At 38.2% G+C, this 11,421-nt stretch overlaps 1 protein-coding gene across 7 annotated transcripts in view; it reads left to right on the plus strand.

Moving 5' to 3' along the window:
* Nucleotides 1–11,421, plus strand: part of LOC122069519 (DNA-damage-repair/toleration protein DRT111, chloroplastic-like) — a 14,023-nt gene that overhangs the window by 763 nt on the left and 1,839 nt on the right. For all 7 annotated transcript variants that reach the window (XM_042633550.1, XM_042633552.1, XM_042633554.1 and 4 more), the window contains exon 2: nucleotides 1–805. This exon is cut by the window's left edge. In XM_042633550.1, coding sequence (XP_042489484.1) covers nucleotides 1–805 — 805 coding nt within the window. The remainder of the gene's footprint in view (nucleotides 806–11,421) is intronic.

Consider the following 11,421-nt stretch of genomic DNA (forward strand, 5'->3'; position numbering starts at 1 on the left):
GTCAAGCAGCACCAAAATGGCACCGCCAACACTGCGGAAGCCGACATCTCTCTTCACTCCGCCTCATTCTGTCCTGAAAAGCCAGCAGTCACTAAACAAACCCAAAGCCATAAATTCATCTCAGACAAGGAACGTAAATTCATCTATCACTTCATTGGCTTCGTCTGTTGATGGGATGAAAAGCCCATCGTTTCAACCCGCCCTTGTTGGAGTCACATCCACAGTCATTGAAGAGTACGACCCTTCAAGGCCTAATGATTATGAGGAGTACAAAAGGGAGAGGAAGAGGCGTGCCAAGGAGGCTGAGATGAAGAGGGAGCTAGAAAGAAGGCGGAAGGAAGAGGAAGAGAAAGAACGGGAGCGAGAGCAGAGAGAACGAGAGGCATTGGAAAGGGAAAGGGAGAAGGATTACAGTGAATCAAGAGCTTCGTCGTTGAATATTTCTGGAGAAGAAGCATGGAAACGGCGGGCAGCATTGAGTGGGAGTTTAGGAGGCTCTGCACCAAGGTCACCTTCTCCCCCACCAAATGTAGATGGTTTTAGCATTGGGAAGTCAGGAGCGGGGTTAGGCGTTGGTGCTGGTGGGCAGATGACTGCAGCCCAAAGAATGATGGCTAAAATGGGTTGGAAGGAAGGGCAGGGGCTTGGGAAGCTGGAACAGGGGATTACTATTCCTTTGATGGCCAAAAAGACAGATAAACGGGCTGGGGTGATAGTGAATGCAAGCGAATCTAAATCAGAGAAGAAGACCAAGAGTGTGAACTTCAATGGCATACCAACTCGTGTTATGCTTCTTCGGAACATGGTAAGCAGAATGTTAATATTTTATTTCTTCTTTAGTAGATGCTTTTTGGCTAGCTTCATATTTGAAGCCTTTTAGTTTATAGATTCTCATGTTGTTATATAAGTTATATATGAGGATCAGTCCCAAAATCCCCAGTCCACTATTAATGGTTGTTTCTTAGTTTGTAGTTTTGTGTGGTAAGAGGTGAAATGGCATGTCAAGGTTCAAAATATCGGGTTTCGATCCTTGGGGAGACCGAAATTTCAGTCAAAATCTGGAAAATTTCGAGGAAACAAGAGAAATTTTTCTGGTTTGCTGGAAACTTTGGTTTTGCCCCCCAAAATGTGTTTTTTTTGCCTATTTTTTGTGTACATCGTATTTTAGATATTTCTAACCCATTCACATAATTAGTTTCATGGAAAAAACACCTAAAGTCATACTTGTGGTGTTGACCAAAGTTTGCTAATGTACGTTGTGTCGTTGATTGAAACTATACTACATAAGTACATATATAAGTTACTTACTAAAAATGTGAAATACATTATTAAAAGCTTATAACAAACAAAACATAATGTAAAGGATCCAAAATAAATAACAATATTACATAATTATGAGTTATCTCTCAAGTCTCAATAGTCAACACCCAACAGTCAATAGTCAATTCCAAATAGAGTGTTTAAGCTGTTTCAGTCCACGAGTTGTGTACCATTGCAGATGTCGTAGCCAGTCCTCGGAATGCACCACATATGAGTCCATGACATGTTTTGGGAAAATTGTTTTGGTAGTCCATCACTCCTTATTTATAAGATGCTTCATAAACATCAGCTAACTATCCTATCCTAAGGAATGGCTCAGTCATAGTGATAGGATGTAGATGTGGCATACAAGGTTGGGATGGATATTCAAAGATACTGTCAACAAAAGATGACCCACCACCTGAACTACTCTTCTGTCAAATGAAGTAGAAGATCCACCATACTGTCCATAACCACCACCATATCCAAATGACCCAGTGTTCTCAAGAATGGCACAGAAGGTGTGGGGAAGATGGGATTTACCTTTTTTGGTCCAAGCTCCCTTAAGTAGATTTTCTATGAATATGCAAGATCCAAGCTTAGAATGAAAATTTGATGGCACAAGGGAAAAATCCTGAGTGTTTTCCCAAGTTTCCCACCTCATAGAGAAGAAATAGGGGGGAGAGGGTTGAAATTTTGAAATAAGAAGGCTTGATTTCCCATTTAAGAAGGTTTTATAAAATTTTGATCGATGCTGGTCGAAACCAGTGACTTTTAAAAGTCTCATGGTATTTGGTATTGGAGTCCTGGTATACCGTGGAAATGTGAGAAATTTCGACGGTATCGGTGGAAACCTTGAACCTTCTAGACACTTCCCCTCTCTCATATTTGCTTAGGGTTTTCTTCGCCATTTCATCTGTTTAGCTGCTCCCTCCCCCATGTTCTGATTTTTTATGTCTTTATTGTATCTAACACATTTTACACTGTAAATTTATATACTGGAGAGAGCTATGTACTCCTGTTTTGAGTTGTGACTTGTGAGTGGTAATGATAAACAGTTAACTTGAAGAATTTACTAACCAACTAAAAAAGGGTGTACCCAGTGCACGAGGTTCGTGCCACTGTGGGGACTGGGGGGTGGATTTACTAGCTGATTATTGAAGTCAAATGTTAGTTTGCATTTTCTTGTTAAATATACTTATTATTTAGAAGGAAATTAGAGTAAAACATCCAAAGCAACACGGAATGTGCAGATGGGGGACTGTAGATGTAGAGAAATAAACGTAAGATCGGGAAAATAGGATTGATTGGCAATTAAAAGCGATAAGGGCAGACACACAGAATGGATAGTCCACTTGAAATTTAACTGTAAATATGGATGCTCAAATAAATGTTGTTTCTAAGAGTGGAAAAAGGAAATGCAGAAGGTGCTCATGCAATGTACTTCCACAGTTCCACCTTCGTTGAATCATCCTCATTCCTCGTGGTGTAAATCGGCAGCTATGCACCCTTATAATGAATTAGCAATCAGAGTGCGGACCTCTATCTCCTTATTCATTTTTGTCTTAAACTCATGAACCAACTATAGGTGAACTGCACTTTTTGCGTTATTGAATTATTGACACTCTATTCTACCCAAAAAAAAAAAATTATTGACACTCTTCTCTACACCAGAAGCAGTGATACGTCTGGAGTCAACCCTTCTAGTAAATTGGTTGCAAGCAAGTCATCAACTGGTGAGTGTGATTGTGCGGCAGATTCTTCTTTGTCTCACCATTGTGTGATGAGAAGTATGCCCATACACCTTTAGAGTTTAGGTTCAATACTTCAATCATAGGTGTATGAAGTCCTCAGTCAAGAAACAGAACTTGATTTAACATCAAAAATTAGTGCAAGGTAGAGTCTAGCTACTGGAGACCTTAGTTTTTAGAACGGCCTTTGAGGTAGAGGTCAAAATACCAAAGTTACAAGGCGGAGGCCAAAATACTGTAGTTGATGCAGATTCATCATCGAAATAGGCTTATTTTATTAGGAATAAGCCTAGGGTTGGGTTCCATATATGTTGAGCCTTTGATCCCATGTGGTTTTGAGTGTAATGAGTCACTTTTTTAGGTCTAAACTAGGGGTATTAAGGTTGCATACGGGATTAACTGATTTTTTACTTTTACATTAGTTTCCTTTTTAGTTGGATTCAATTTAAGTTAATTTTTTTTTCTTAGGAGTCAAGTCATAAGTTGTTAGTTTCCTTCTTTTTCTTAGAAACTATTGTATTAGCGGAATATTTGGTTTCCTTTTTTAGAACCTGCTGTTAGGATGTAATTCCCTTCCCCATTATCACTATAAATATAATGAAAGGCTCCATAGAGGCTAAATGATTTGAAGAAATAAACCATGGCAGCTGCTGCTGCTTCTCCTTGTTGGGAATTACTTTGTGTTTGATCAAAGCTGGTGGAGTTGGTGTTTGATCCAACTGATCAGTTTTGACAAAATATTTCTGTTTTAACTTTTGTAGAAATGAAATGGCATTCAAATTGTCATCAAGATTTCCATTTTTTTTTTCCCACTGAAATGGACCATTTTTCAGTGCCATTTCAGTGGTATATTTCGGTTTGGACTTGCGTTGAAATCCCAGTCGAAACTGAAATGGTGAACCTTGCTAGAGACCAGGTACTCTTCAAAGCATCCAAATTGATATAAAATAAGGTTTTGAAAATTGAGGCACAGGTGTAAACTGTGGATGCTGGACACCAAGTTTATTCTTTAAAAAAAAATCTTAATTTTATATAATTAGGTATTTAAGTTTTTGTAAATTGTGGCTGGGGAATGACATGGCCAAAGGTGGTGGCTTGGTAAGATCTTTTGTCATTTTACTGATTCCATGTAGCGAAAAATATGTAAAAGGTGAAAGAAGAGATCCACGAGTCCAAGATCCCACTGCTTTAGCATTAACTAGGACTTCTGGTTAAGTTTCATAGAGCTTCAGTCTCTATGTGGTCAGATTTACTTCATTTCTTAGTTGGTCTGGGGGGTCTTTTTAGACATTTCTTACTTTGAGGAAACTGGTAAGGGGTGCCACCTCATAAACCTGGAGTTGATAGAGGAGTGTCATTGGGTTGGATTGAATCGAAGAGAGTCATCAATTGCTTTCCTTTAGATGGTTGAATGTGTTCGTCATGAATGCCAGTCATGTCTCTTCTTCACTTTTATTTTGCTTATGTTAGATTTGATGCATGGAAGAGGTAGAGTTAATTTTGGGATGATGTGGTCTGGGTTGAGCTGGCATTTGTAATAAATACTATCTATGTATTCACCTTTTGTGTCCAAAACTCTACCATTTCCCACTTTGCATTTTCTTCTGGGTCTGGGGTGGGTTGAATTTATGATCTAGGAGATTTGGCATTGGGGGAGTGTTGATTTGGGGAATTGAGCTTATGTCTATTCGTCATCAGTCCCTCTTTATTTATAGTGGAGGAAGGAATGCTCTAGAATATTACACGAACCAAAATACCCTTAAAACTCCACATTGCAAAACACCCCCCAAGTTGGTGCATACATGTCAAACATGCCCAACTTGCTAATAATTGGATAGAAAAGTTTACTACTGAGACTCTTAGTAAATACAATAGCTAATTGAGCTTCAGATGTCACAAAGGGAATGTGGATGATGCCCTATTCCGGCTTCTCCTTGATGAAGTGACGATCAATTTCCACATGCTTAGGATGATCATGTTGAACTAGATTGTGTGCAGTAATGATCACTGACTTACTTTCACAATAGAGACACATAGGCAACTCAATCGAAGCACACAAATCCTGAAGGAGGCCCTAAAGCCAAAGAGGATCACATATGCCATGTCCATTGCTCGAAATTTTGCTTCAACGCTAGGCATTGCAACCACCGTTTGCTTCATGCTTCTCCATTTGGTAAGATTCCCTCCAACCATGGTACAATACCCAGAGGTCGATCTCCTATCATCTGGGCAGCAATCCAATCTGCATCAGTAAATGCTTCTGCACACAAATGACCATGATGAGAGAATAGAACTCCTTTTCTTGGAGCAGACTTCAAATACCTCAAAATCTGATAAACAACCTCTAAATGAGTTGAATATAGATCAAGCATATATTGGCTTACCAGACTGACAGCAAAAGCTACATCAGGTCAAGTATGAGAAATATGACTCTACCAACCACTCTTTGATAATTTCTCTTGCCATCCGGTCCTCCATCATTTGAATTAGGCTCCAAGGGAGTGTCAACAGCTTTACATCGTAACAACTCCATATCAAAGAGAAGGTCAAGGCTCAAGTGTATATTTCCGTAGTTCCGGTGAGAAAAGAAGATACCTTGAGTTGAATAAGCTACCTCAATGCCCAAGAAATATCTCAGCTTCCCCAAGTCTTTGATTTTGAACTTTGTGTCTAAATAAGATTTTAGGTGAGCTATCTCCCGAGCGCCAGTGCCAGTAATCACTATATCATCCGCATAAACGATGAGAATAGTGATATGTTTCCCGCGACTTCTGATGAACAAAGTGTAATCTGCATTACTCGGTTTGTAGCTTATGGTAACCATAATGTTGTTTCATATGGGTGTCTTACTCCTTCCTTCCGTAAGTTTGTTTCCTCCTCCTTGTCGTCTGTTTTTGTTCCCTATACTTGCCTAGAAGCTCTTTCTTATCCAAAGTGGAAGGAAGCAATGAATAAGGATATGAGAGCTCTTGGGAAGAATAATACATGGGATCTAGTCCATCTCCCTCTAGGAAAGAAAACCATTGGCTGCAAATGGATTTTCACAGTGAAACAATCTGTAGATAGATCCGTGGACAGGTATAAGGCAAGGCTGATTGCAAGAGGATTTACATATGACATTGACTACCAGAAAACCTTTGCTTGCAAATATGAACATTGTCCTAGTTATCATAACGTGTGTTGTCAACCATGACTAGGATTTATAACAACTTGATATGAAGAATGCTTTACTACATGGAGAATTGGAGGGTGAAGTGTATATGGATGTCCCTAATGGGTTTACCTCTTAGCAGACTCAAGGCAAGGTGTGCACGCCGAACCAGGCTTGTGGGAACTGTTTCCTAGGCTCGTGAAGTTGTAGATCAGACCATTTTATCTAACATATAAAAACTTGAAACAAATCTACCATGTCTATTAGCATATTCTTAAAAGAAATGGATTTGGGGGAAAAAAGCATTACCTTCTGGCTCCAAGCAGTAAATCCACACTCTAGAAGATTTGAATGTGTATGAGAATGCAAGCAAGAGGTGATCAATGAAGTATTTTTGGCAATATATATATGTATATATATGCACCTTCAATGGGTCGAAACTCGAAACCAACAGAACTCCTTCTCTTGTCGACAATTTTCAACAGAGAGTGGGGATTTTATACAGTTGGCTCAGCCATGCTTCAGTTGAAACCTGGGACGATACCATTTCGACCCATGGTATCGTCTCAAATTGCTGCGAAACCGAGATATCTCAGACCGAGATTTGAACCATGGTTAGGGCTGTGTTAAGTATGAGTTAAATAGCAAAAAGGAAACTAATGTTTTACGATATTGCCTTATTGAAGTGGTTACCCATCACTTGAACTTGTGGATGATTTAAAGGAATAAAACAGTACCGAACAGGATTGAAAGCAAAGAATAAAATTCCAGATTATGGAGGAATTCTGATAACTCTAGGGAATGGGTAAAACAGTAATTTAACCACATAAATTAGGGTTCAGAATATGAAATTGACTGATTTCAGATTTGATGCAATCCAATATCAGTAGCTTAATGAGAACCTGCAAACAGAATCGGTTATGGAAGATGGAAGGCCTAAACAGTGTTCTAATGAGGGTAGGGGCAGAATCAGTATGATCAAAATATCTCCAGATCCGACTATTGGAATTGACTTGAATTTGAATCGAGTTCCAGACTAAGGGTAATGTGGGGGCTGGTGGGCCCCAAGAGAACAAACCCGATTGGGTGTGGGCCCACTTAAATATATATAGGGCGAATATCAGAATCAATGGCAGTTTTGTAATATATCCAGAATCCTCAAGAAGATATTAGCAAATAAAGAAACAAAAGGATATGAAAGGGATTATTATTTATTGGCTAGGGACAAACTAGGAACAACACTCAACTTGATGGCAGGGTAATGTAGAACTAGGATTGACAAGTCAACCTAATCCCAATGTTGCAGGATACTCTTGGAGAACATTAGATCAAATATCAGAATAGTTCAAAACAGATTAATAACAAGGATGAGATCAGATATGAGATTAAGAATATCAATCTCAGATTATAGGGTGTCAGAAATCAGAATAGAAGCAGATAATAAGGGGACTAATGGAATGATGAATTAGGTCTACGCAGGTTCTGAAAATTGCTAACAGAGTATGCAATTTTCTGGGCAGAACTGAGAAGGAAAACTGAATTTAATACCTGTAAGAACTTGAGCAGATCAATAACACTTTGTGTAGTTGAGAGAAGAAGAAGATGAGTTAAGGAAGAGGACCTCTTGTGCTTCACACCGCTGAGAGTCAATTGGATCAAACACCAATTCCATCAGCCTTGATCAAACACAAGACAAATCTCCATGTAGAAGACAATAGCAACAACCATTAATTTTTTTATCAAAATCATCTAGGCCTTTAGGAGCCTCCTCTTCTTTATTTATAATGTTAATGGGGGAGGGAATTACAAAATAGAAGGTTCCTCAAAAAGGAAACCAAATATTCTCCTAATACAATAGCTACTAAAAACTGAAATTAGAAACAAACTGAAATTAGAAACTGGTTGAAAAAGGAAACTAACTACTAAGGACTTGACTCAATTAATAACTTGACTCATAAGGAAACAAATATAACTCAAATCAAGCCCAACTAGAAAGGAAACTAACTAGTAATCCCGTACTCAATCTTAGAGCCCCCTTTTTAGACCCATAAAAGTGGTCTATTACACTCAAAACACATGGGATCAAAAGCCTAACATGTATAGAACCCAACCCTAGGCTTATTCCTAATAAAACAAGCCTATTTTGGTAATTAATCTGCATCACAGGGTGTAAATAAGAGGTTAAAGTAGGGGGCAACAATAAGGGAGTAAAACAAAAGAGGGACTTTTAACACAAAGGACAAAGACCTAGAAGACTTTTGAATTCCCACTTTAGAAGAAGAGTGTAACGTATAAAGGGGAGGGGGTATTCTTGGAATGGAAGGTAATTCAATGGCAAGTTATAATAAAGTGGGGAATGGAAGGGGCATTAATATGGGGGTAAAACAAAAGAAGAACTTTTACACAAAAGGCAAATACTAAAGGACAAGAGTCAAGGGGTTTGAGGGGTAGTTTGGAAATCAAAATATAAAGATGAGATTAAAGGGCAACCGTGGGATGTCCTCAACCTCAAGACATCTCTGCTGCTTAGGGATTCCAGTGGAAGAGGAAGACTTCATGTTTGAGAGAACTCTTTCAATTGGCCTTTGTTTGGCCTGCAATTTTAGGTGAAGTTTCTCAAGAAGAGGCTCTATCAAACCCACAATATAGACACTTGGATCTGCGGGTGGGAAAGGCGCGGGAAGAACCTGAAACAGAACCTGGCGGTAGAGTAGAGATCAGGCCTGAAATCAGTCTTGTAACTCACTGCAGAGGTCACATTCAGGTCTGAATTGCTAAGGCTTAAACAACCTCAGAGTGAAGATCAAATGCATAGAGTTTGGAGGGAAAAGAAGAGAGAAAAGAAGATTCACCAGGGTAGAAGAAGAAGAAGAAGGGGGGGAGGCAGCCACGCAGGCCTTTGACAACTTAATTCATTCTTCAATTCATAAACTAATTAATTCCTTGGTTACATGCTTTACTTATATTAAAGCAAAATAAAATCTCAAATAGAAAATCCTAATTACTTCCTAAACCAAAGTCTAGTAAAATAGAGACACAATAAAACTAAAATTGAAAATTTCTACTTACCTAATATCTACCCCAAAATAACCTAACATAAAAGATAACAAATATTCTCAAAATAAAGTAAAATCTTTGAATATTCTATTAATCTTGAATCCAAATTAGTGACTTGGAATCCAAATTGGATCTGGGTCTTGGTCCGGGTTTTGGAGCAGGTTTGGGTCGATCCATCGGAGCGCTGCTGCATTAAAGGGTGATGAACATATGATCAAAATTTCAAGACGATCGGATGGAGGAATTGCTTAATCCGAAAAAACATGCAACATGCAACCCTTTAGAAATTAGGGTTCTAGCTGAATAAAATTAAGAATGATACTTACTTGACAGCAGCAGGAATAAGAGAATGAAAGATGATAACAAAAGTAACAACTACTTAGTTGAAAAACAAAGAATAGATAAAAAAAAAGAATGTGACCTTTGGCTTCTGAAGAAAGGGGGTGTAGGGGAATGGCTATCTCAGCCTGGGTCTTTCACCCTCAACTATCTCAGTTGATAAACACAACTTATCTCAGGCAAATCTTTGCAAACAACAAGAGAAAATTTCATTCAATCAAATTCGTGTACAATGTTGTAGGCCCTTGTAAACTTATATAGAAGACTCAAAACAGACTCAAACACTAAAAATGAAAGGCCTAACCTAATCCAAGTCTTATTTCAATAAAGTAAACTGGTTAAGTGACCTATATGCATCAGCAAGGTTCAAGATTTCAGTTTCGATTGGGATTTTGAACCTGGTCTAAACCGAAATGGCCAAAATGACATAGAAATGACCGAAGTAGCACCAAATATATTACCAAGATGACTGAAATGGTCAGTCAATATGGCACTGAAATATATGACTGAAATGGCTGAAATGGTAGACCCTATAAGTGACTTATCTGCATCGGCAAGGTTCAAGATTTCGGTTTCGACTGGGATTTTGAACCTGGTCTAAACCGAAATGGCACCAAAATACGGTCAATTTCAGTGAAAAAACTGAAACATTGAAGTCCCACAATTGTATGACATTTTGTTTCAACAATATATTTTGTCAAAATTTCGGTTGATCCTTGTCTTTTCAATTATCTGTAGTGTATGCTTCTAATGTACTGAAAGAAAGGTGATGGTCCTTTCTTCTTACAATATAGATGTGAATGAACTGGCCCTGGCTTATATATAAAAACTGGATGATTAATTTGTTTTTGTATGCCAGGTAGTGTAAAACTTGACATTGTTAAATAAATCTTTTTATCCTTCTTCAATTGTTGGAGAGGGGGAGGGGGTTCGGCAGACAGCAAAGTTAACAGTATTTAGCTAGAAACTGGTCAGAACAAGATGTACTTGAGATAAGTATAGAAAACTCCATTTAGTAACTGAGGCTCAAACTTTTGGAACAAAGATAAATTTGATTCCACAACTTGATATGATTGCTTTCTCTTTTTCTCCCCCCCAGTCTCTCTTTCTTCTTCTCTTGAGACATTTGTGCTCATAGAGTGGGGTCTCTTTTCCCTCTGTGCATTCCCTCTCTTTGCTAAAATCCTCTTCCATGAACTTTATTCCCTCCCACCTGGGAGACTACAAGAACGGGAGAGGGATTGGTTAGTTTTTTATCTTAACAGAGAGGAGCACGTGATTTTAGTTTGCATACATGGTGAACGACTAACAAGCACTTCATTTTTATGGTGCATCAAACACCAATTTTGATGGCTCTAGGGAGCAATCTTCGTTTTCTACCAAATCAAGTCAGTCGAACATATTTAAGCATAGTACCTTCTTCGTTAATGAGATAACTAGGGTGTTGATAACCATTTGTTCCCCAAGACTTTTATTTCAGTTGAAGATTTAAATGGTGCCTTACCAGTTTTGTTTATCTCATTCTATAGATGAAAATTTTTTTTTTTTTTGGGGGGGGGGGGTTGTAGATATTAGTGATTGTAGATCTTTTTATTTATTATTATTTTTTAATCAATGTCTCTGTTTCTGTTCCTTCTCTTATCCGATGAATCTATCGTCTACACTGTCTTTTTTCTCCTGTGATGAATTTTATTGTTTTGAACCAAAAAATTAAATCTGTTGATTATTCTTTACCAGTTACCACTCTCCCCCCCAACTCCGCCCCCACCCCCACCCCCAAAAAAAAAAAAAAAAAAAAAAAAAAAAAAAAAAAAAAAAAAAAAA

The sequence above is a fragment of the Macadamia integrifolia genome, unplaced genomic scaffold, assembly GCF_013358625.1.
Source record: "Macadamia integrifolia cultivar HAES 741 unplaced genomic scaffold, SCU_Mint_v3 scaffold629, whole genome shotgun sequence".
In the NCBI taxonomy this organism is placed as follows: domain Eukaryota; kingdom Viridiplantae; phylum Streptophyta; class Magnoliopsida; order Proteales; family Proteaceae; genus Macadamia; species Macadamia integrifolia.